This window comes from Moschus berezovskii, chromosome 1 (assembly GCF_049115385.1).
Source record: "Moschus berezovskii isolate FMDL1 chromosome 1, NW_MosBer_1.0, whole genome shotgun sequence".
Taxonomy (NCBI): Eukaryota; Metazoa; Chordata; class Mammalia; order Artiodactyla; family Moschidae; genus Moschus; species Moschus berezovskii.
The window spans coordinates 17,175,402-17,201,621 of NC_142460.1; the positions used below are offsets into that span (position 1 = coordinate 17,175,402).

Below are 26,220 nucleotides of genomic sequence, written 5' to 3' on the forward strand. Positions count from 1 at the left end.
TCAGAGGACATGCCCGCCTGGGTCACGTAGGGACGCTCCTGTGGACCCGGGCTGGGCCTCCCTCCACGTGGAGGCCAGGAGGTGGGGCCACCCAGTCCTCAGCAGACAGCCCCTGAGGTTCCCTCGGGCAGAGGGCCACTTACCCGGCACTTAAACTCGTATTCCTTTAGGATCTCTGAGAACCGCTCCTCCTGGGCCAGGAGTTCTGTGCTCTGAGGCTCCAGCTGAAAGCCAGAGGCAAGCAGGAAAATGAGGGCCAGAACCTCAGGTCAGGCAGAGGGTGGGCTGTCTCCCCCTCATACTGCCCCAAGACGCTCAGCATCTGCAGGCGCAACCAACTGTCCCGCCTCTTCCTCCCCACCCTTTTGTTTAAGAGGTCTCAGGGCAGAATGATGTTCGGAATGTCAGGAGGGTGGTCATGCTCCCACCGGGACCCTGGGCTGCCTTCTTGCCCCGGCCACCTGGGAGGTCCCTGCACGGAACCTGCACCTCCCACCACTTCCCTCCTCCTCTCAAGGTGATGGAAAGGGCCAGGTCCCAAGTGCTCCTCACCCCAGCACTGGGGTCTGTGCAGAAGTTTCTGACTGCTCCAGGCCTTGTGGAGCAACATGCATGTCAACATGCAGGGCATCACTGGGGTGTCACCTGTACCCCTGCACTGCCTGAAGGGGAGGAAAATACGGGCAAAGTAGCCTTAATAATTTCCTCTCCATTAGAGAAGTTTAGGTTTCCCAGGTGGCACTAGTGCTAAAGAATCTGCCTGCCGATGTAGAAGACGTGAGAGATGCAGGTTCAATCCCTGGGTCGGGAAGATCTCATGGAGTAGGAAATGGCACCCACTCCAGTATTCTTGCCTGGAAGATTCCATGGACAGAGGAGCCTGGCGGGCTACAGCCCATGGGGTCACAAAGATTCGGACACGACTGAGTGACTGAGCAGCACATGGAATTTTAGCAGAAAAACCTAAGTCCGTCTCCTGTGTATTCTCCATCAAGACCCTGATGCCCTTTACCCAGAACCCACAGGCGCTTCTCTGGGGACTCAGAGTCAGCAAGAGGACTTGCCTTGTCCTTCAACACAAACTCCAGGTCATTCTGCAGCTTCAGGACTAGCTTCTCTGAGTCTGAGAGCTTCTCCACGATTTCAGTCATCTTCTTCTGCAATCGACTATTTTCCTAGGAGACAGAGGTCAGTGGTTGGCCAGCTCTGGGGATGGAGGAGGGAGCGAGAGGCAGGGCACTGGAGCAGGATCTCTGGGGGAGGCGCTCCCGCCACCTGAGCTCTCCAGAAGGTCATAAGCAGCACGAGTGGAAGGGGGTGACAAGCCTTCCCGAGCCGTCTTTAAAGGACAGATTTGAAGCTGCACCTCAACAGCCCAGGAGTCCACCGGAAGGAAGGCAGTGTCCACAGACACAGGAAACAATCAGAAGGCAGGCCCGGCTTCGCCTCTTGGGGAGGGAGGCGGGGGTGGCAGGGCAGGTGTGGAAGAACCCACCGTCCTGAGTCAGGGAAGGAGAAGCAGGTGGGGCCAGGGCCACCTCACTGGAGGCGAAGGCAGGCGGGGAGCAGGTCAGGGACGCTCTGCACAGCCCGGAAGAGCGCCCCGCGTCCGGTCACACGGTCAGGGCTGGGGGCAGGTGACGCTTCTGTCTTTGGTCTAGTTCTCTGGGCCCAGGGAGGCAGCCGAGGCGGCAGCTGCTGACCCAGAGAGGGAGAGCCCCGGGGCCCCATCCTGCTGCCCACACGGCTGCAGAGGAGGGCTGGGTCTCTCCTAGGGAAGCCAGGACGTCTCTGCCGGCTGAGAAATGGGCCCTGTGGCTACAGAAAACCTTCTCTGCCATCACGCCCCCAGTGCCACGGCGAGGATTCAGTCCTGGCCCAGGAAGATGTGGGTGTGGGGGACAGACCCCAGGCAACGTGGCCTCCCTCTTTTCGAGTGGGGCGCCCTGATGAGGCACCCTGCAGCACCCGGAACCCCCTACCTTCAGGGCCAGGGCCAGCTTCTCACAGAGGCCGATCTCCTCCGCCTGCAGGCACCGCAGGTCCTCCTCCAGCCAGGCCCTCTGCCGCCGGGCCTGCTCCCGGAACAGCTCACGTTCCACCTCCACTTCGGACCGCAGGAGGCTCCGCCTCCCCCGGTAGCCCTGCTCCAGGCGTCTGCAAGCACACGGCTCGTGGTGCCTTGGGCTCCCCAGGGGCGCCACCTGCACCTCTCCCTCCCCGGGGTCTCCGTCGGCACACTTGGCCTCAGCACTGGGGACTCGTTTGTTCCCTCCTGATAGACACGTGAGTTACAGTGTGGTGGGGCAGCGGAGGCCTCATGAACTGCCCCCCTCGGGGTTGGCAGAGGTGACCCCACACAGACAAGTGAGCCAGCGGGCCCCTCGGCCCATGGGGCGAGCTAGCAGGTGACCTCTGGTTGGGTCTCTGGCACCCCTTGGCCATTCAACCTTCTCCACATCATCAAAAAATGCATGAGTAAATAAAGGCAGCATCAGGGCCCTTAGGGGCTGAAGGCGCAGAGAAGTCAGCCTACACCACAAGCGCTGGAAACCTAGCACACAGCGAATCCCAAGGCAGACAGAGGACAGGGCGGGGGCCCTTCCCCTCAGACTCTGCAGTGATCTTTCACAACAACCATTTCTATTCTATCAGCAGGGAAAACAGTGCCAAACCTCCGCTTTATCACTAAAGATAGTGGAGCTGAGCTATTTAAAATGCTAAAAGATGATGCTGCTAAAGTGCTGCACTCAATATGCCAGCAAATTTGGAAAACTCAGCAATGGCCACAGGACTGGAAAAAGTCAGTTTTCATTTCAATCCCAAAGGAGGCCAATGCCAAAGAATGTTCAAGCTACCACACAACTGCACTCATTTCACATGCTAGCAAAGTAATGCTCAAAATCATTCAAGCCAGGCTTCAACAGTATGTGAACCGAGAACTTCCAGATGTACAAGCTGGATTTAGAAAAGGCAGAGCAACCAGAGATCAAATTGCCAACATCCACTGGGTCACAGAAAAAGCTAGAGAATTCCCCGAAAAACATATACTTCTGCCTTTAGTTGACTACACTAAAGCCTCTGACTGTGTAGACCACAACAAACTGTGCAAACTTCTTAAAGAGATGGGAATACCAGACCACCTTACCTGCTTCCTGTGAAACCTGTATGCAGGTCAAGAAGCAAAAGTGAGAACTAGACTGAGTACCACAGACTGGTTTACAATCGAGAAAGGAGGACGTCAACGCTGTATACTGTCACCCTGCTTGTTTAACTTATATGCAGAGGACATCATGAGAAATGCCAGGCTGGGTGAAGCACAAGCTGCAATCAAGACTGCCGGGAGAAGTATCAATAACCTCAGATATGCGGATGATAACCACCCTTAAGGCAGAAAAGGAAGAAGAACTAAAGAGCCTCTTGATGAAAGTGAAAGAGGAGAGTGAAAAAGCTGGCTTAAAACTCGACATTCAGAAAACTAAGATCATGGCATCCGGTCCCATCACTTCATGGCAAAGAGACAGGGCAACAGTGGAAACAGTGAGAGACTTTATTTTCTTGGGCTCCAAAATCACTGCAGATGGTGACTGTACCCATGAAATTAAATGATGCTTGATCCTTGTAAGAAAAACTATGACCAACCTAGACAGCACATGAAAAAGCAGAGATATCACTTTGCTGACAAAGGTCCGTCTAGTCAAAGCTACGGTTTTTCCAGTAGTAACGCATGGATGTGAGATTTGGACGATAAAGAAAGTTGAGCACCAAAGAATTGATGCTTTTGAACTGTGGTGCTGGAGAAGACTCTTGAGAGTCCCGTGGACTGCAAGAAGATCAAACCATCATAAAGGAAATCAGTCCTGAATATTCAAGGAAGGACTGATGCTGAAGCTGAAACTCCAGTACCCTGGCCACTTGATGCAAAGAAATGGCTCATTGGAAAAGACCCTGATGCTGGGAAAGATTGAAGGCGAGAGGAGAAGGGGACGACAGAGGATGAGATGGTTGGATGGCATCGCTGATTCGATGGACATGAGGGTGAGCAGGCTCCGGGAGATGGTGGAGGACAGGGAAGCCTTGTGTGCTGCAGTCCATGAGGTCGCTAAGAGTCAGACGTGACTGAGTGACCGAACAACAACATCACTGAAACAGCTGCTTAGCAGGATTCTCAAACCCAGTATATCTAGAGTGAAGATGAGTGGAAACTCTTATTTCAGCAGAGCCTGGCTGGGTCCGCAATCAACTGACTGTGGTGGAAACCAGAAATGACTGGCTCGGCCTCCCTCGGACTCACCGCAGAGCTTTGGGGCACGAGGGCAGCTGTCACTCAGGGAAACAGTTTGATGAGCACGATTAACCTAACAGCCTGCAGACGTTGGGGCAAGTTTTACAAACTTGATCACATCACTTCCCTGTTTAAAGGGGAAAGGTGCAGTAACATATGTCAGAGCCACGTGACGGGTGCTCAGAAAGGATATGCAACATTACAGCAACGACACCTCTCTGAAAGCAACCACGTGCACAGGAAGAAGCGAGCGATTGGTGGAAAAGGTTAGGAGCAACGACCTCTGTGGACCTGAGGGCTTTGCTTTCATTTCTCCCTGTGTGTGTATTTTCTAAGTTTTCTACAATGAACATGTATCCCTCAATACTTTTCTGTTAGAGTGACCTAACACAACTGCAAACGCTATTTCTAAATATGTACCAATGACACCGTGTTACTCACGGAGCAAAATTCCAGCACCCACATGGCCCTCAAGGCCTTGTGTCCCCCAACCAGATTCTTGGGTGGAGATAACGAGTCTCCGGCTCTCTGATGCAGAGAGAACTGAGTCCCTGCGGGGTGGTCGGGAGAATCAGGTCAAACAGGCTGAGACCAACGCAAATCCATTCTCAGCTCCCCGACTGACGGCCTGAAATCAGTCGCCGTCGGCTTGTGGGAACTTGGGGAGGGCAGTGCTGGCCGCAGAGGAAGGGTGTGTGCAGTCAGGCTGCCCCCCAGCGAGGAGCCCCACGGAGCCCCACAGGGCACAGCCCCATGTGTGTCCAGGGGGACCTGGCGCCGCCTCTCCTGTCTGGGATGGGGCTGAACGCGGCCACGGCAAAGGACCACAGGGAGGCAGTGGCACACCGAGAGAGAGGGGAAGACTTTCATAAAGGTCAGAAATGCTTTCCTCTGGTCTGTCCGCAACCAGCCGGGCTGACTCTGTGCGAGTCTGCTCAGCCCACTGCATGGGTGATGCCTGGTCTGCGGGCTCCCTGCTGCGGGCTCAGGTGAGACAGCAGGGCTTCAGCTGGCAACAGCTTGTGTCCACCATCCGCCCCGGCCCCAGCAGGACCCCAGCAGGACCCCAGCAGGACCTACCTGACCTTCTCCTCCGCGAGCTGCTCCAGGGTGGAGTGCAGGTCGTCCGTCTCCTTCAGGTTCCTCTGCTCAGCTTTCTCCAGGTCTTGCCTAGCCTTATCTCGCTCCCTGGCCATCTGCTCCACCTGCTCCCTGCAGGAAGGAGGGCGGGGTCAATGGGGACACTGCTCTGGGCCTAGCGAGCCGGTCTGAAGGAACAAACTCAGCTGGCCTAAGAGTGCTGAGCCGTGGCCAGCCCTGAGCTCTGATCCACCTCCCGTGCATGCGTGCCAAGTCGCTGCAGTCATGTCCGACTCTGCGCAATCCTATGGACTGGAGCCCTCCAGGCTCCTCTGTCCATGGGATTCTCCAGGCAAGAATACTAGAGTGGGCTGTCATGCCCTCCTCCAGGGGATCTTCCTGACACAGGGATTGAACTCGCATTTCTCACACCTCATGCATTGGCAAGCGGGTTGCACTAGCATTGGCAAGTGGCTTCTTTACTGCTAGCGCCACCTGGGAAGCCTGACCCTCCTCCTACCAGGATGGTTTCTGCAGTTATTGAGTCTGTTTTACAGAAGTACATACAGCAAGAGGCCAACTGGCTTGCAATGGGGTTTCTCGCAGGTTTCTGAACCAAGAGGGTCGAGCCTGGGGCGTGAAGTGTTCACCCCTCCAGACGGCCTTAGAAGATGTGGGAAATTATCCATGCTCCCTCTTGCCTGCAGCTGGGCCTCAGGCCCCAGGGATCCCCAGCACGTAACCTGGGACTGGACGCATGAAGGGGAGAAGGCAGACCACCCATTATCCTGCCTGGTCACAGCCTTGCCACCTGTAGCCAGGCGCCTAAGTGCCAGGGAGTTGCCCAGAGCAGAGGAGACGCTTGTCTCTCTCCGATCACCACACGCCCTGCCCAATGCTCAGGGCACCAGCTATCTTGATGCCTGTTTCCCTCACTAGAGAAGCAACAAACTTGTGTCCCTTCGTCATCCTCCAAAGCAGTCTTCCTCTGGGCCCATCTGCAGAGTTGGCTGACGTCAGAGGTCTCACCTGTCGGTACCTAACGAGATGCAAAGTCTTGAGGATGGAGATTGGAATTACTGCCAACCTTTTCTGTAGTTTCAGAGCATCAATAAAAACACAATAACAATCTCTATGCCAACCGGCTCAGTAGACGGATGGCCTGAATATCCAGCTCAACTGGAGCCAAACCCTGTTAAAACGGAGCGCATTCTTGGCCTAATTGCCATGCCGTGCTTTGTGACCGTGCTGGAAGCACCCTTTCTCCTCCTGCAGGCTGCCCACGCCCTGGGCGAGGCGGCCAGCCTGGCCAGCGGCACCCTATGCCCCCCGCCCCCAGCGGGGCCCTTACTGGCAGAAGCTCAGCTCCTGGCGGTAGCAGGCCAAGGCTGCCTGCTGGGTGGCCCCGCCCACCATCATGAGCTCCTTCTCCAGGGCCCAGGTCAGCTCCAAAAGGTTCACCTTCTTGTCCACACTGAAGTCAAGGCTCTGAAAACAGCAAGGCCCATCGGGCAGGTAGGATGAGCGGGTCTTCAGACATTTGCTGGCTCCCTCAGGCCCAGACTTCACTGGCCCAGTCCCTTCCTTTTCTGTCTGCAAAGCCTCCACCTCTTGAGTGGAGCCTCTCCCCTGCTCCCGTCCCTCTGGGGTCCCTCTCCCCAGGTCCCTGTCCACACTGATGTCCCCCTCCCACTGTCAACATACGGCTCCTCCCCTCACTGTCCCTGCCTCGGAGGTGGGCATGACCCAGGCTGGACAGAGTCCCCCTTCCTGGGCAAAGGGACAGACACAGAAGGGGGCATATGCAAGCAGAGGACTTTGGGGATTGATAGGGACGCTGGAGAAGGGCTTTTTCTCTGCCAAATCAAGCGTTGTCCAGGCCACGGGGTCTTGGGGAGCCGCACGAGGGTGCTAGACCTGAAGCCAAGACCCAAAGGCCAGCAGAGTCCTGACAACCCCCAGAGCCGGGACCCCCAAGCCTAAGCATCCTCCTTCTTCCCCCGCTGATCACAAAGACCCCTGATGGCCTCTTGCTCAAGCCAGTTTGAGTGGAGTTTGCACCATTTCAGACACACAGAATCCTTAATATATCTCTAAACAGCACGAACAGACATAGGAACAGTGCGAGTTCTGTTGGGGGAAACATGATCAATAGAGCCATGAGCCACAACCACGCATTTCCGAGCGTCACGGCCACTCCCTCTTGGGGTTGGGCAAGGTAACATGAAAAGAAGAGAAACATCGTGCTTTCTATATTTTACCACCATAAGGAAAAGAGTAAGCTGGGGATGCCCATGCACCTGCCGGCTGCCTAGTGATAACACTGGTGCCCTGGCTTGCTCTCTCAGTGTTTGGTGCTTGTGACTACAAGTTGCAGACACACGGGTGGGGCAGGCACATGGCAGGGCCCACGGGGAAGCCCTTGTGTGACCCGGGAGACGGGGACTCGAATCTCCATGCCTCTCCCGGGCCCCGAGGGCTTCTGGGAGAAAAATGGCAGGACGCTAAAGCATGCGGAGTGACCCGGAAGCGGCCGCCAGGCCATGCTGAGAGCACGCTGCCCAGCAATGAAATCACGCTGGGAGCAGAGGACAAAGAGGTGTGGGCAGCAGCTTCCAGATTAGAAAAACCGCGCGACACGTGTGGGCGCCGCCTGCTGGTGTCCACGCCCGCGTCCTGCAGGCACTAAGGTGCCTTCCTGTCCTCCAGGACCGAGGATCGGCTCGGAGGCCGACACACGCTGCGGGCTGAGTCTGAGTTACTGAAACCTACCCTCAAAAGGATTTGTTCCAGGCTGTGGGCTTTCTCTGCTGTTTACTTATTATGTTTTTAAGTTAAGATGTCCTACACATTGATATCATAAAATAAAGCAAACTGAGGGTGACGGGTCTTCCCTCCACGGGGCCTGTGTCTGCGAGGTGCTCTGTCCAGCCTCCCTCATGGGCAGCGGCTCCCGCTAATCTCCCTGCCCAGACGCCTCTGCTGGGGCAGTCTTGTTACCGTCCACACCTGCAAGACCTCCCTGCCATTGTGAACGCCCTCCTGAGCCCACAAGGAGATGATCTGCTCCGGGAAGGCGAAGCCGCTGCCATCATCCACACTGCAGAAGAGGCGGGGGCCCGAGCACACGGACACGAGGGACGACGTGGTGGTCTGGCCGACACTCTCCTACGGGACCTGCACGCGGGGACCAGTGCCATCAGGACCGTGGCCTCCTCACGCACCTCCCGTGACCTCACCACCTGTGCTCGGTAGTGCGGCCTCCCCAACTCCTGCTGCAGGGAACAGGGTGCCCGGAGGACATGTGGGGACTGCAGGCTCCGCGAAGACAACCCGAGCCCAGGTTCAGGGCCGTCTGCCTGAGGGGCCCCAGCACCTGCGGGGCGCCCGGGGTAACCTTTCTCTGAAAGAGCAACGGCTTCCCGCCTGTCCTCCGAGAGGGAGAGCCTGGGAAGGCACACGCCAGCCGAGGGAAACCCAGTCTGTGCAGAGAAAGCCAGGATGGGCTTCAGAAGAGGCGGGGCGGCCCGAGCGGAGGGCAAATGACCTCAGCATTCAGGGCTGGTGACAAGGGCAGAAAAACCCCTCAGCTGGAAAGCTGACGGGCGAGGCTGAGGTGCGGCCAGGAGGCTGTGCTTCCCACCCCAGGGAGGGCCCCTGGGACATGCATTTGCTGTTGGGACCAGAACAAGGAGGAGCAGTGGCCCCCTCCTCTCTGCTGTCCCCAGACCACCAGACCCAGGGGCTCCCCTGATGGAGCAGGAGAACCTCGGTCTGCTGTGCGAGGCCTCACACCCGCAGCCCGGCCACACCGGTGTCCACACGCACACAGAACATGGCCCCGTGGGCACGTCAGCGCTTCCTGGGCAGCGACGAAGGGCCGAGGCCCCTGGGAGGAACCCTCCTCCGCGGGCTCTGGGCACCGTGCGGTCCCTGCCCTCAGGTGGCTGGGCACTGTCCTCAATTCCCTGACTCCTTCCCTGTCTCAGTAGCTTCAGGGGTAGAAACCTGATTTTTGGACGAGCCCAGCCCAGCAGAGAACAAGGTCACTGTTCCTGCACTGCCGCCCACAAACTACGGGATCAGCCACGTTGCCAAAGAGGTGGCGGCGAGACTCCCCAGGACAACCGTGCCCTGCGGTGGGAGGAGCCCTGACCACCCCGAGACAGAGATGAACCAAACGCACCGACCAACAGCACAGTGTAAATGAAGTCCGCTTGACTCCAACTGGCCTCGTGCAGGATGAGAAATGGGAAGAACACAGCTCCAGGAGAGCCTGGAGGGGAATCCCGGGGAAGGCGCAGCCCTAACAGTGACTGTGCCCCCCAGGGAAGAGGGACCGGGTGCTCCTGGTGGAACGATTGTGCCCCAGGGAATCCATGGAAGACCCCTGTGAGGTGCGTCCACTTTACAGATGAGGACACTGAGGCTCAGATAAGGCGAGCAGCTCACCAGTGGCGCTCAGCCAGGCAGAAGCGGTGTCAGGTGAGGTCACTCCGAACACCTCCCGCCACCCACTCTGGGGACCAGGCAGAGAGCACAGGCCTTCAGGAGAGTGACGGCAGTCACCCTGGGCTTCAAGAGTTAATCGGTCCCACCGTACCTGGTCCGCTGGGTTTGACAAGCGGGGCCAGTTCCAGCGGTCGAGGGGACCCATGATTGAACAGGCCAAGCTGGAACTCCTGCAGACTCACTCTACCATCCCCATCTTGGTCCAGCTTGTTGAACAGGTCTTCAATTTCCTAAAGAAAAGCGCCTCAGGCATCTGCTCAGAGGCTGCTTCCAAGAAGCCTTGACCGCCCCGCCCAGGCCCGGCCCCCACCCCACCAAGCAGGGGGCTTGCTATCGCAGCACCGGCTTCCTGGCTGTGGCTTGTGAAATCCACACGCCTGGTCAGTTTCCACCCGGCTGTGAATGGTCTCCTGAGCATCCCGCATCTCCCAAACACCCACCCCGAGTCTGCTGTGACAGAGTATGCTGGACAGTGGGACATGTATTCGTGGGACACGTGTGTACGGAATCCCAGCGGTTCGGGGTCAGCAAGGCAGGGCCCATCCCATCACACTGCCCCCTCCTCTCCTGGGCCCTGAAGGAGGGAAGGGCTGAACACAGCTGCCGGGGTCAGAGCCAGATGCTATGGGCACCCCCCTTGGGCTGGGCGGTAGGCCTAGGGAGACCAGAGAGGGGAGAGAGCTCCAGGCAGAGGAGGGTCCTGAGTGAAGGTGGCCCGAGTCGGACCATCAGCACTAGCCCTGGGAGTCAGCACAGGATTTTAGGCCGGACAGTGACGACTGAATCTGTGTCTTACGGTGAAGGGGATTTCCAGGCCTGGCACCAACCACAAAGACTCAGCCCTTTGGGGCAGTCCGTCCCATCCCCTCTCACCTCCTTCGCCAGGCCCTGGAGCCCAGTGCTCTGGCAGATCAGGGCCAGCTCCTCCTGGGTGAGGTGGCCGCTGCTGCCCACACCCAGCTCTTCCCAGAGGCCCCGGACCCAGCTCTCGGGGGTGTCAAAGGAGTGGCTGCAGGACTTCCGGGGGCTCCCGAAGACCTCAGGACCCCAGGTTGGCAGCTGGCCTAAAGCAGGGGAAACACACCAAGGTGGTACTTTACTCTGAAATCAGATGGACTGAAAGATGGCCAGAGGGACATGTGTGAGAGTCAAGCTTCCGACGGTGGCTACACGGGGCTCACCATGCATTCTGCCAACTTAATTCTATGCAAAAGTTCACAATACAAGGGGGACTCTGCTGCACGAGGGGAAGGCATGTCTGAAGGGAGCCTCCAGAAGCTGCAGCACTAGGAGCATACCTGCAAGCTTCGTGCTTAGAAGCAAAAGGCCCGGCTTGAAAAATTAATGTCTAGAAGGTCTTCAAACCTGCCCAAAGCGCAGAGAACGTCTCGCAGAGGCCAATGACCTGTCCCTTGGGCAGCCTCTCGCCCTGGCTTCATCTGCCCCTGTGTGTGCTTGCCCACTTCTTTTCTGTTTCTGTGCTATTTATTTGGCTGCTCTGGGGCTTGGTCGCTCGCTGCATGTGAGATCTTTTTAGTTGTGGCATGCAAAAGCTTAGTTACAGCATGGGGGCTCTAGTTCTCAGACAAGGGATGGAACCCGGAACCCTGCAATGGGAGTGCGGAGTCCTAGACAATAAATCACCACAGAAGTCCCCGGCCCAAGTATTTGAAGGCAAATCCCAGCTGCCGTGTTCTCACCCCTGAGTGTTTGGTATGCACTCCTGACCCCAGTGCGACGATGGCCCTACAATCCAACAACGACGTCCCAGTTCTGTCCAAAGTCTCCTGACGGCTGATTTCTTCAACTCAGCATCAATGCAGATTCCTCCCTGTGCGTGTGGCTACTCCCCCAGAGTCGCTGGGTCAGCTCCCGTCCGCCCCCCAGTCCCCGCCCTCCTGCCCTTCCATCCCTAATATCTCCTGGAAACTGGAACTGAGCACCAAAGGCTAGTTTGGATGCAGGTTGAGTGTCATCTTTTTTCTTTTTTTCCCAGCAAAAACGACTCAAGGTGGGCTGTTTTCCATACCGCCTCACATCAGGAGCCACAGGGGTCTTTGAGATGCAGACTCAGCAGCGAGTCCGGGTGACAGACGGCCAGGTTAGCCAGGTGGCTTACTGAGGTTTCTGAAGCTTTGCCAGAGAAACACCTTTTGGGAGAGTGTTTGGGCACCTTGGGGTGCCCACAAAGAGCTCTCTTTAGATAAGCAAGGCTTCAAAGCAGAGCTCCCTCCACGCCCAGACTGCACCACCCTGCCCGATGCAGGACGAGGGTCACCTGCACCTGACCAGACTCCGGCTCGCGCGGTCAGTGGTCTGGAGCTATCCAGAGAGGAGTCATCTTGGCGTTTACTGTGATAGTTCAGTTCAGTTCAGTTCAGTCGCTCAGTCGTGTCCGACTCTCCGCGACCCCATGAATCACAGTACGCCAGGCCTCCCTGTCCATCACCAACTCCCGGAGTACACTCAAACTCATGTCCACAGACTCGGTGATGCCATCCAGCCATCTCATTCACCGTCGTCCCCTTCTCCTCCCGCCCCCAACCTTTCCCAGCATCAGAGTCTTTTCCAGTGAGTCAACTCGTCGCATGAGGTGGCCAAAGTATTGAAGTTTCAGCTTCAGCATCAGTCCTTCCAATGAACACCCAGGAATGATCTCCTTTAGAATGGACTGGTTGGATCGCCTTGCAGTATAAGGGACTCTCAAGAGTCTTCTCCAACACCACAGCTCAAAAGCATCGATTTTTCGGCGATCAGCTTTCTTCACAGTCCAACTCTCACATCCATACATGACCACGGGAAAAACCATTGCCTTGACTAGACGGACCTTGGTTGGCAAAGTAATGTCTCTGCTTTTTAATATACTATCAAGGTTGGTCATAACTTTCCTTCCAAGGAGCAAGAGTCTTTTAATTTCATGGCTGCAATCAGCATCTGCAGTGATTTTGGAGCCCAAAAAAACAAAGTCTGACACTGTTTCTACTGTTTTTCCATCTATTTCCCATGAAGTGATGGGACCAGATGCCATGATCTTTGTTTTCTGAACGTTGAGCTTCAAGCCAACCTTTTCACTCTCCTCTTTCACTTTCATCAAGAGGCTTTTGAGTTCCTCTTCACTTTCTGCCATAAGGGTAGTGTCATCTGCATATCTGAGGTTATTGATATTTCTCCCAGCAATCTTGATTCCAGCTTCTGCTTCTTCCAGCCCAGCGTTCCTCATGATGTACTCTGCATATAAGTTAAATAAGCAAGGTGATAACCCAACCAATAATCAGAAAGTCCTTTCCGGAGGAAAGCCAGGCCTCCATGCTCATGAACGATGCTGTATATCGGGTTGAGGAAAACACAACTTAAGGGCCACTTCCAACATCGCTTCAAGCTTAAAACATCTGAAAGTTCTATGGAAAAATGGAAAAACAAGGAATTCTCCGATGGTCCCATAGTTAAGAATCCACCTTGCAATGCAGGGGACTCGGGTTCGATCCTTGGCTGGGGAACTCAGATCCCACGTGCCATGGAGCAACTAAGCCTGTGCCCTGCAACTAGACAGAAACCTGCGCACTGCAATCAAAGATCCCAAATGACGTGTGAAGATCCTGCATGCTACAACTGAGACCTGACACAGCCAAATACATACATTTTAAATTAAAAATAAATAAATAAATAAAAGCAGGAACCAGACAAAGGGAAAAGCAATTCTGACAGCAGGGTGTGTGTGTTCTCAGGGCTGGCAGAGAAGGTAAATAAGTCCTGAGAGGTCTGACGTTAGTGTCTGTGCCTGAGTGTCAGTTCTAACCCGGATGGAAAGAAGAACCCAAGCAGTCTCTGGGCAGAGAGCCCAAAATCACTCAGTGAATAACCTCCCCGGAGCCCTTCCTCTCGTCCCCTAGATTGACTCTGAGTCCAGGGAATCTGGGAAGTGATTTTTGGACACAAAGAGGTCCATCTGCTTCATCCAGTAGCACAGACACTTGGCTCATTCGCCTGACATCCCCACGCTCAGCGCTGAGCCAACAACAGCCTCGGCCCCTAAGGGCCACAGTCTGGACGATGCTCAGCACCAGTGCAGACCTCTCACTCAGGAGCAGCTCTCGGTGGCGTCTGGTCTCCCGCTGGAGCCATGGTCCTGCACATTCTGCCCTGTGACACACGCTGGTGAGAGGCGTCCTTAAGGAACCCGCACACCCACATGCTGATGCACCCAGCTTGGCTAAGCACACCTGTGACTGCCTTCCGGGTGCTCCGCCAGGTTCCCAGGACCAGAGCCACGTCTCGCCCTCCACTTGGGGCACATGCAGGGCCTCTGCTGAGTGGGGAGGCTGCTGGCCCAGGCCTGGCACATTAGGAAGGAGTCCCCTGGCCCATGCCTGCCGGTCGGGAGGATGACTGTGACCCTAGCCAACTAGCTGCTTTCTTAGCCAGCGGCACCTGCCCAAGGGTCTGACCTCAAGAATCTCAGAGCTGGGACCACCCAGGAGAAGGGCACCCCAGAGAGACCACCCACACTGGGCACCTCCCAGGAAATTCTCTTTCGCTGGCAGCCTGCTGCCTGCCGGCCCAGCACTGACCAAAGGGGGCATTCACCACAAGGCCAGGCTTTACCTTGGGCTTCAAACAATTCATTCTGAGGCTCCTTCGTGCTGTCGGCTTCTTCATCAGACTTGAGACTCTGGAAAAACAGAAAGAGAAGGACGTCAGCCACGATTAAACTGCAGTGGGTGGATCTGCCCCATGGATGTCCTTTCTGACACCAGAGCCTGAAGGCTTCCGCAGTGGACAGCTCAAGGAGTCTCAGAGGGGGCCCCGGAGGCATCATCACGAGCCCGCCAGGTTGTGCAGGGTGAGCCTTGGTCCAAGTGCTGGATGTGGCTGACCGTGGCTGTGGCACACCTGCCCTTTCCGCTCTCAGCCGACTAACCTTCCCCTCCTCCTGCAGGGCCAGGGGAGGGTGGTGGTGAACAGGGGATGCTCCGAGGCCCCCGTTTCTGAAGGCGGATGCTCTGTGGCCAGAGCTGCCCTGAAGACATAGACCCAGAGACCCCTTAAAGCCAAATGTAGGTCCCCGAATAGCCCCTCTGCCAGCGATGAGATGCCCTCTCCCATCTTCCTGTGTCATATCACGTGAGCAGTGACTGGGGAGGTGCCGAGGGGGTTCCACCCACCTCCACGTGTTCTAGGGACGCCGAGCGGCAGAGCTGGCTCCTTGCACTGGGTCTGGCCGGCTGCTCCGGGAGACCTGGGGCTCCACTTGCAGCGCCACAGGGCTCAGGCTGGCTCCGACGGCCGTACCACTTAGAGCCGCTCATGTACTTTGGGGGCACCGCCCGGGAGGCAACTGGAAAGAAAATGGGAGGCGTGGGGGGTCTTTAAAACAGACTCTTGGTCCACTTATGCTTACAAAGATGCAGATTGGGAGGTGTGATGTGGCTCTCGGGGACAGACAAGGAAAATGCCAGAAGAACACAGGGAACGGACAACGAGGGGCTGGGGCTGAGACAGCTAGGCTGGGAGACAGAACTTTCCATCCTAAGTTCTCGCTGTTGTTTCACTGTTTCCAAGCAAAATGTGCTTTTGTTATGTGATAGAAAACTAATTTTAAAAAATAGCTTTTTACACAAAGAAATAACCTTCCAATAATCCAAGTGCTCTAGAGAAAAGAAGGTCATTTCCCACCCTCCCGACCCCACCCCACCTGGACAGGACACAGAGGCAAGGACCTCAGCACAGTCAGGGAGGCTCAGACTCCGCATGAGTCTAAAGTCAGGGGCAGAGGCAGGTGTGGACTTCAGCTAGCGATTCATGAGGCTCCCTTAAGCCCTAATACACCCCTGCACTTCCTGCTTCCCTCCTTACCTGCCCACATCTGTGGAGCAATGGGGACTCCCCAAGCAGAGAAGAAATGACACTGGCTCTGCAGGAATCTGCCTGGCCAGAGAGACTGGGGAGTGGGGGCGCGGCCGGGACTGTGACCAGGAGAGAACACGGGTTCGACGGGAAGCTCCCAGAAGGGGCCAGTTGGAGAGAAAGGCATAGGGTCCCAGGAAGCAAGGCCGGGCCAGGTAAACAGACCGTTTCACACAGGTGGGTCATGCTCCCAGGGACCGAGTACCACCTCCCTTCTCTCCTCTTCACCAGAAACTGGCCCGCCGCCCCTGACCTTGGGAGCATCAGAGGAGGAGGCTGGGTCCAACCGGGCCTCCAGGAGAAACAGGGATGCTGGCGATGCAGAGAACCTGAGGACGAGGGAGGAGTCTGGGGAGGAAGATGCCGAGTTCCCGGTGACAGAGGGCATCTAGGGCAGGCTGACCATGTTCCTGGACCCTGTGAGGTTATCATGGGCAGGGTCTGGCCCTGTAAACTCTCCCCATGTGGGAACTCCCGGGGCTGCTGGAGAGGAGGGGGGCGTTCCCACTGACAGGGAGGAAACGGGAGGCTTGAGCACCCCATGCAGGGAGCAGGGGCCTGCACGCAGGCTCCGCACCTGCTCTGGTTTCTGTCTACACACGGGCTGAGGCTGGTTGCTGAGAGGGGAGCAGTGGGAAGAGAAAGGCCATGTCAGCTGGGAGTGGGCAGCGGGGACACACTCGGGAAACCAGGTGCGCCTGACAGCACGCAGACCCCTGCCTGGGGCTCAGTCACTCGCCGCTCATCGGAGGTCGTGAGCCAGCACCACATCTGCGCCCTTGGCCTGACTGGGCTCCTGCGCCTCAAATCCTGAGATTCCCCCGGCCCGCAACTGGAGGCCCACCTGCCCTTGATGTGGTCCCCACTTTCTTCATTGTATCGGCTTCTCAGCACTTTCCTCAGAGCAACGAGACGCCCAGAAATCACACACACTAGGACCGGTTCATAATGTTCTCCGAAAGTGTCACCTCCTCCCTCCACCAGGAGGAAATGCATCTCCAGAAAAAGTGTCCATGCGGCAAATCAGGCCAGGAGGAGTCAGTGTCTCACCACCCACAGAGCACAGAGCTGTGGCCTCTCCCTGGAAAGCTCCGGGGGGGTCACGGCCAGTCCCCACCCGCTGCCCAGATGGCCGGCAGACCTCAAGGTCAGCCACGCCCTGTGCCTCCTGTGTGTGCGTACTTATTCATACGAACAGAATGCCAAACTCTACAAGCTAAAAATACGTCGGTTTAGGATCTCCCTGGTGGTCCTGTGGTTAGGACTCTGTGCTGCCAATGCTGGGGTAAAGGTTCAATCCCCAGTCAGGAAACTAATATCTCAGCTTGCTGAGAGGCATGACCAAAAGATTAAACAACAACAAAAAACAAACAAACAAAAATAGTTTGGTTATGTGTTCTGTGACGGCCTTCACTGAAAGAGCAGAACTACTGAAACCCAGAATGTTCTTCAAAACCCCAGGCATTTGGCCCCAGGGTGCCATGCACATTCCTGGAACATCAAAGCACATATTTTCAGTCATGTGGGGTGAGTTGGTGGGAAGGACCAGCAGGCAGATTAGAAACCCGGAGACAGGGATGCCGTGGACTGGTCGGGGAAGCAGGGCCTGCTGGGCTCTCACAACAGGGGCTGCCTCTGTGCACTGGCCCTGGCCAAGCCACCTCGGGCAGACCTATGACTGACCACCAACTGCCTAGGTAATTGAGGAAAGCTCTGAAAATTGAAAGAAGAGGAAAACAATACAAAACAAACCCGGGGTTGGAACAGAAAAGCACCAGTCACGAAGAGGACACAAGTTGCCGACTCTCAGGAGTTCCAGCACAGAAAAGGGAGCGATGACATGGTCATGGCCTTTCTCAGGCGCCTTCATGCCCAGGGTCACACGATCACACCCCAAGTCGCGAAAGGCAAGTGGCTGCCTTCCCACCTCATGGAAGAGAAACGTGAGACAAAGCAACCAACGACCCGACTCTTCAGGTCCCAGGGTGGCCTTTGAGAAGCTGGCTCCTCCCCCTGGCTGGACTCCTCCCCCTGGTCAGACTCCACCCATCAGGCTCCTCCACCTGACCAGACTCCACCCCCGTCAAGCTCCTCTCTCCCAGGTCAGGGCTCCCACGTGGCTCCAGCAGGAGGCGGTGGGACTCCAACCAATTTCACCCCCGGGGGAGGCCGCAAGGACTTCCCCAAGGGCCTAGCTCCAGATTAGAAAATCTCACCTGAGTAATGGCTACGATCAGCCACAGGATTTCGGGGGCGGGGGCAGCTGCGGGTGGGGGGGTGCTCACTGGAATCTACATGAAAGGTACATAACCCCCAAACCTCCCAATGGCACCCACTGCCCCAGTCACGCACCTGCTCCTGACCAAGGCCCCACCCGGTGTGTGGGAGCAGACCAGGGGCCTGTGTGGGGCAGACGCCTCGAACCCCTGGCCTGTGGGGGAGGGAGGGACCCGCTGGCCACTGCACTATCCCTCCTAGCACTCCTCAGATGCAGCCCCGAACGGTCACCCGGCCAGAGCACGGCAGGCGCTGCCAGCCAGGGAGTTGGCCCATCTTCTAAGGAGCACGTCCGCTATCACCTTCCACTGGACCCACAGTCCATACCTCCAAGCGGGCCTCCCTCCACAATTCTCCCTCCACCTCCTGACCAGTTTCAAAGCCCCTCTTCACTTGCTTTGAAATAGTACCTTTGTTCCACTGGCCCCACTGGAAACCAGGATTCTAACAAGTCCGAGGAGCACAGAGCACTATTGCCTGAGACAGAAGACAGGCAGAGGGCTGCCTCAGCATGTGCATCCTGCTTGCTCCACCAGCCTCCCAGCCTGGCCCGCACCTGACACCTGCACTGCGCTTTGGAAGATCAAATTCTTCCACCTCTCCACACCCACTTTATCTTGTCTACACCCTTCCGTGGAAGGACAGCACTAGATATGACTTGACATTTGTGAGATTGTGACTTATAATAAATGTGAATTTGGTCTTCCTCCCATCCCTTACACAGGTTCTAAAACCCTGGAATTTCCTAAGTGATGAGAGCAACCACACCCAAGTTTATGCTGATAAGGTGACTTTGAGAACCACACCTTGAAATGGGACGGTTGCCCGGGAAACCAAGGATGTGATTAGACCTTGGAACTTTCAGCCCTACCCCTGACCTCTAGGGAGGTCAGAGGCTGGATGCTGAGTTCAATCACTGATGCCCCATCACTGGATCAGTCATGATTGTGTAATAAAGCCTCCATAAACCCCAAAAGGATGGCATTCAGAGAGCTTCTGGGTTGGTGAACACGGGGAGACTGGGGAAGACTGAGGCCTGGAGAGGGCGTGGGGGCTCTGAGCCTCTTGCCACAAGCCAATGCATCACTCACCCTGAGTCACATCCTTTTGGAATAAACCACTGATCCAGTAATGGGTTTCCCTGAGCTGCTCTCGCAAATTAACTGAACCTGAGGAGGCCGTGGGCACCTCCGATCTTTAGCCAGTGGGACAGAAGCACAAGGACAAGAAGCTGGACTTGAGATTGTTGTCTGAAGGCAGTGCGGTCTTAGCCTGTGGGGTCTGCAGCTGTGTCCAGGCAGACAGTGTCAGAATGGAGTTGAACTGCAGGACACCCAGCTGGTGCTGCAAACTGGCCTGGTGCGGGGGAAACTAGACAGATCGAGTGACCAGAAGTGCAGGGTATTCAGAGGATTCTGTGCACCGCAGAGGAGAATACAAGAGTTTCCCCAGAGCCACTGAACAAATAAGGAGGCCAGAGAAGGGAAACCCAGGTGCTGGTCCCAGGCCATGCAGCTGGGGAACACAGACCTGCTGCGTTGTTCAGGGACAACACCATACTCCAGAAGTCACAGAATCACGGAAAGAGACGAAAAGAAGACCAGAAAGGCCTCGTAACTGACTCCAAAGACCCACTGTCCTCATCTGAGGAGGCAAGACCAGCTTGTGATGACAACGCAGCCACGAAACCGTCCTTAAATTCCTTGAAGTTAACCTGTGAATTTGAGAAAAGCGGTCAACACTGCTTTCTACAGGCCACATACGTAACACACTGTCCTTTGGGGTTTTCTCAGATGGAAGATCTTATGTTGCCTTCAGCACTGAGGACATTTATTTTTTCAAATATTTACTTAAGGTTTTAAAACACGGAAGATATAGTAAGGCAATGAAGAGTGAATCATAAGCCCTTCACCAAAAAACACTAGTAACAACTCCATAAAAGGAAGTTAGACAACATAGTAGAAAACAGTGCAGAAAAGAGGTGTCTGATGACCACAAACATTAACACATAAAGAAATATCCATGCCTTTACTACCCACCAAGAAAGAACATGCCAGCACCTAGGCTAGTCCTCCACCAAGGTTCCTTTCCTGATTAAATACCCCGCCCCTACACTGGGGGGAAAAAAAGCTATGAACAGTCTCACATATGTCCTAAGAGTTTCTCTGGAGTATACGTTCCTAAGAATAGGATTGCTGGGTCACAGAATATACATTTATATCCTCTTGGTAAACTGAATCTTTTGTCACTATACAATGCTGACCCTCCTCAGTTCAGTAATGCTTTTTACCCTAGAGACTAGCTTTCTTATGGAGCTTAAAAGTTTCATATCAACCAGTTTTACCCTCTTCAAGCACAACACAAAGCCTGTCTGATACTTTGTGCCTTTGTTATCATTTATATAGCCAATGTTCATTTAGAATTATTCAAATATTTGCCACTTCGTTTTTCATTTCTTCCTTCATTTCTGATCTTCTGCCTGGGATAATTTTCCATCTATTTGAGATAGATCTTTGAGACTTACATTTTTCTTAAGTATGCTGGTGCTAAGCTCTTGAGTACGTCAAGGCTGTATATTGTCACCCTGCTTATTTAACTTACATGCAGAGTACATCATGAGGAACGCTGGGCTGGAAGAAGCACAAGCTGGAATCAAGATTGCCTGGAGAAATATTAATAGTCTCAGATATGCAGATGACACCACCCTTATGGCAGAAAGTGAAGAGGAACTCAAAAGCCTCTTGATGAACGTGAAAGAGGAGAGTGAAAAGGTTGCCTTGAAGCTCAACATTCAGAAGACAAAGATCATGGCATTTGGTCCCATTACTTCATGGGAAATAGATGGGGAAGCAGTGGAAACAGTGTCAGACTTTATTTTGGGGGACTCCAAAATCACTGCAGATGCTGAGTGCAGCCCAGAAATTAAAAGACGCTTACTCCTTGGAAGGAAAGTTATGACCAACCTAGATAGCATATTAAAACGCAGAGACATTACTTTGCCGACAAAGGTCTGTCTAGTCAAGGCTATGGTTTTTCCTGTGGTCATGTATGGATGTGAGAGTTGGACTGTGAAGAAAGCTGATCACCGAAGAATTGATGCTTTTGAACTGTGGTGCTGGAGAAGACTCTTGAGAGTCCCTTGGACTGCAAGGAGATCCAACCAGTCCATTCTAAAGGAGATCAATCCTGGGTGTTCATTGGAAGGACTGATGCTAAAACTGAAACTCCAATACTTTGGCCATCTCATGCGATGAGTTGACTCACTGGAAAAGAGTCTGATGCTGGGAAGGACTGCGGGCAGGAGGAGAAGGGGACGACAGAGAGTGAGATGGCTGGATGGCATCACCGACTCGATGGACACGAGTTTGAGTGAACTCCGGGAGTTGGTAATGGACAGGGAGGCCTGGCCTGCTGTGATTCATGGGGTCGCAAAGAGTCGGACACGACTGAGCGACTGAACTGAACTGAACTGAAGCTCTTTTAGTCTGATGTCTGAAATGTTTTAATTTCACTTTGATTCTATTTTTCAGCAAAGACATTACTTATTAAAAGAATATTGGAAATGACCCAGATGTACGTAAAGAAAACGGGTAAAGAAACTGTGATTCAGTCAGACAATGAAAGATGACAACAGGGGAAAGTAAACACTGACAGAGACAAAAGATTGACACTGACCTACACTATCTGAATGCAGACTGCAGACATAGTTCTGAGTGAAAGAACCAGAGTATGCACTGAGCATGTGCTGTATATATCCACCTGCATGAAGTGCAGAAACAGGCAAACAAACCTATGCTGTTCTCATCAAGATAGTGGTAACTGTTGGAGCCAGAGGGACCACAGGGACACCTGAGGAGGGACGCAGGATGCTGGGGGCCCAGGTATGCTTGGAATGGATGTTCACTGAGCGGCACACAGAAAGAAATCAGCGCAAGAGATCCTTGTAGGTGAAAATGTCACCGGTATGTGCCAGGAAAGCAGGCCTGGGGCTGTAGGTCCAACTGTGCTTCCCACAACTGGCACAGGACGTGAATGAGCAAGTTTCTAGTGCAGCCTCTGAGCACTGAACGCAGCTGCGGCCTGTGGAACACCTCTGCCTGAGTAACACATGCGTCAGGCTTGGAGGTGGACTACTAACATGTGTGTTTACCTTCTGGCTCCCAGCTAGCACGTGGTCTCACAGCTGACACATTGTAAATACTCAACAAATGTCTATTGGATATGTTGGCCTCCATGTCCTTTCAAAACTGAGCAGATCACCTTCTCAAGGAGACATTCTCTCACCTTTCTTCTTTAAAAAAAAAAAAAAAACCTACTTCTTTATTTTTTGCTGTGCTGGGTCTTCATTGCTGCATGCACGCTTTCTCTATTTGTGGCCAGTGGGGGCTACTCTTCCTTGTGCTGTATGGGCTTACCATTCTACTAGCCCTCACTGGAAGATGGGCGTGAATTTGCTAAACTGCTCATAGGACAATGTCTGAAGCCTCTTCTCTCTTTTTTAGGATGATGCATCAATTTCAATCAGGTGGATCTAGTAATTTGTTGTTGTTCAGTCACAAGTCATATCCAACTTTTTGCGACCCCATGGACTGCAACACACCAGGCTTCCCCTGTCCCTCACCATCTCCCAGAGTTTGCCCTAGTTCATGTCATGTCGGTGACGACATCTAACCATCTCATTCTCTGTTGTCCGCTTCTCCTCCCCACCCTTACCCAGCATCGGAGCCTTTTCCAATGAGTTGGCTCTTCCCATCAGTGGCCAGAGTATTGGAGCTTCAGCTTCAGCATCAGTCCTTCCAATGAATACTCCAGGTTGATTTCCTTTAGGATTGACTGGTTTGATCTCCTTTTGACTCAAAAATCTTCTCCAGCACAATTCAAAAGCATCAATTCTTTGGCACTCAGTCTTCTTTATGATCCAACTCTCACATCCATACATGTCTGCTGGAAAAACCACTGCTTTGACTATATGGACCTTAACTAATCTTATATTGAAAAGGCTGTGTCCAGACTTTTGCCATGTGGATCAATACTAGAAAAAATATTCTTGCATAGCTTTCATTTCACAGAGATATTGTACTGCTTTCATTTTACATTCCAAGTTTCTAGATGTTGCCTAGCACATAATAAGTGCTCAAAAATACTTATTGAGGGACTTCCCTGGTAGCCCAGTGGCTAAGACTCCAAGCTCCCGATGCAGGGGATCCAGCTCCACTGCTGGTCAGCGAACTAGATCCCACGTGCCGCGGCTAAGAGTTCGAACGCCCCAACTAAAGATGCCACAAGTCGCAGGGAAGACTGGTGCAGCTAAATAAATAAATACTAAAAAAAAAAACCAAACTTGTTGACTATATGGGAGCAGAATGAAATGGCCATTTTGTTTGATCCAATTTCAGATTTCTTTTGTGTCTTTAATAATACTTACCAGCTTTCTTCTGAGCCATCAAACAGGAGGGGATTTGAGAATTGTGTGGTGGTTCAGTGGTTAGGACTCTGCACTCTCACAGCCAAGAGCCCAGGTTCAATCCCTGGCTGGGGAACTAAGATCCCACAAGCTGTGTAGCGTTACCAAAAACAAAACAAAACAAAACCAGGAGGGAATCTGATGGCTGAGTGTGCTGCTGTTTTATCTGATACCATTTGACTGTGTCTCTATGTCCTCTCCCATCACAGCTCACAGAAGGAGGAAGGGCCAGGATAAAAAACATCAAGGAAACCAGATATCCTGTTTAAGCTGTTTTAACCAGTGTTGATTTTCACAAATGTGTCTTTTGCTCACCTATCCCTCAAATACAATTCCAGGTGATATCAAGAGGGGCTAGGACATGAATGATCAAAATCACACCCTATTTTTTTTCTGGCCACACCACGAATGGCATGTGGCATCTTAGTTCACCAGCCAGGGATGCAACAAGTTCCCCCTGCAGTGGAAGCATGGAGTCTTAACCACTGGACCATGAGGGAAGTTCCCACACCTGAGTCTTAGGTCTATAGAGAAAACTCAGTAGAGGGGACAGTGACAGAGCTGGGTGAGGTGGGTGTGTGAGGCAGAGTCTTCCTCGCTGCAGAAGCAGCTCTGCTGACAGCACCGGCCACATGGGTTCTGGGGGAAGTAACAGGAGTCAGATTCACAGAGAAGCTCCCCAGGGGCCAGCATGGAGGGGTTTTAAGTTCTTCTTCATTTGTTTCTGCCCAAGAACCAACCAGTCCATTAATCAGTCCTGGGTGTTCACTGGAAGGACTGATGCTAAAGCTGAAACTCCAATACTTTGGCCACCTCATGCGAAGAGCTGACTCACTGGAAAAGACCCTGATGCTGGGAGGGATTGGGGGCAGGAGGAGAAGGGAACGACAGAGGATGAGATGGTGGATGGCATCACCAACTCAATGGACATGAGTGTGAGTGAACTCTGGGAGTTGGTGATGGACAGGGAGGCCTGGCATGTTGTGATTCATGGGGTCGCAAAGAGTCAGACACGACTAAGCGACTGAACTGAAGAACCAACTCAGGAATCTTTCCAGGATAGGTTTTATTTTTTCTCATTCAAAATGAGACCAGTTTTATTGAGTTCTGTGGGGGGAAAAATACTCTTCCTTCAAAGGTAAGATGACCAAGACAATTATGGGCACTGCTTTTTTGTTTCTGTTTCTTTTTGCAGTTTGTGGGATCTTAATTTCCAAACCAGTGATTGAACCCGGGCCCCTGGCAGTGAAAGCCCAGATTCCTAACTACTGGACCACTAGGGAATTCCCAGGCACTGTGTTTAAAGTGAACATGTGTACCTCCCTGGTGGTCTAGTGGTTAAGAATCCGTCTGCCAATGGAATGGACATGGGGTTCGATCCCTGGTCTGGGTAGACCCCTCAGGCTGTGGAGCGATAAGCCCAACCAGCACGACTCCTCAGCCTGCGCCCTCGAGCCCGGCCTCTGCCACAGGGAAGTCCCTGCAGTGAGGAGCGGAGAACAGCCCCCACTTGCTGCAGCTGGAGAAGGCCTACACGCAGCAACGACTGAGGGCACCCCCCTAAAAATCTTCATTAACTGAAAGCACTGAATGAATATCTTACATCTGGACACATTTAAGAAACAGGAACACTAAGAAGCTTCTCAGTGTTCCTGTCAGGAAAGCAAGACGTGGTCCAGACTCCAGATGACCTTTCGAGGCTACCTTGAACTTCCTAGAGAAAAGAACTCTGTGCACACTTTTCTTCCTATCTGGGACAGATGCACTCAGAGGGCACCTCTGAAGGCAGGGATCCTTGGTTCCTGCAACAACAATGTGTGATGTTTTGTCCAGCTGCTGGACGAAATTCATGCTGGGCAATATTACGAGACAATCTGCCTTCGAGGTACTTCGAAGCTGCCGCTGAATGACCCAGCACGTGAGCTACACAGAGCCCTGTGTTTTTTGAACCATCCACACCAACCTTCCACTCCCCGGACAAATCAGCCGTTAAACATCTTTCTGGAAAAACGGAACAAAAACAAATCTCTGGAAGTTACTATGCTTAAAAAAGGGCAATCTCAAGAAACCTCTTTCTACAACACAGGAGTTCCATAAAAGGAAAAACAGCATCCCATTTCCTCCTAACTTTCCTTTGATGAGTATCTCTAGTCAACTGGTGTTTCTCAGGTGCCCACAGCTGTCACCACAGGCTCTCATGCTTTTCTCTGCGAGAATGAAGTCCAGTACCCACCCTGGCAAACTGGTTGCTTCCGAGAAGTGTGTGCAGAAGGACAGGCAGCTGTTTTTCCAGATGGAGCTTCAGGCAGAGCTGGGTCAGCTCCTCCCGGTCCAGGAGGCCTGTCCCCATGACGTCACAGCTGCTGTAGATGTCCTTAAGTTGCGAAACGTAGTGGTCCTCCTCCTCTGTGTCCATCCCATCACAGACCGCGTGCAGGACAGGGAGACGCCGCACCGTCGGACTGACCCTGGCCTCCCTGCACTGTCCTGAGGCGCCGGGCGGTGTGGTCCAGGGCAGGGTAGGAGCTGGGGTGTGGGCACCAGGGTCCTCTCAGGGTATGTGAGGCTGGAGGAAGTCAGTGAGGCTAGAAACGTGTTCACAGGGAACCCGTCCTCCTTTATTGGCTTGAAAAACCAGAATTGCTTTGTTCTGTTTTAAAAAAAGAAAGTACCTGATATAGAATAATCAGAAAAAAAA

General features: G+C 53.8%; 1 protein-coding gene across 1 annotated transcript; it reads right to left on the reverse strand.

Moving 5' to 3' along the window:
* LOC148778672 (ninein-like protein) lies at nucleotides 1-25,938 on the reverse strand. Its single transcript, XM_088829269.1, is given in 14 exon segments — nucleotides 1-224; nucleotides 1,065-1,175; nucleotides 1,983-2,157; nucleotides 5,366-5,497; nucleotides 6,717-6,853; nucleotides 8,375-8,580; nucleotides 9,969-10,107; nucleotides 10,751-10,941; nucleotides 14,480-14,546; nucleotides 15,040-15,212; nucleotides 16,832-16,901; nucleotides 18,134-18,212; nucleotides 19,681-19,772; nucleotides 25,756-25,938. Coding segments are annotated over 14 exon segments (1,881 nt in total). The 3' UTR covers nucleotides 1-98.
* Between the last annotated feature and the right edge of the window lie 282 nt (nucleotides 25,939-26,220).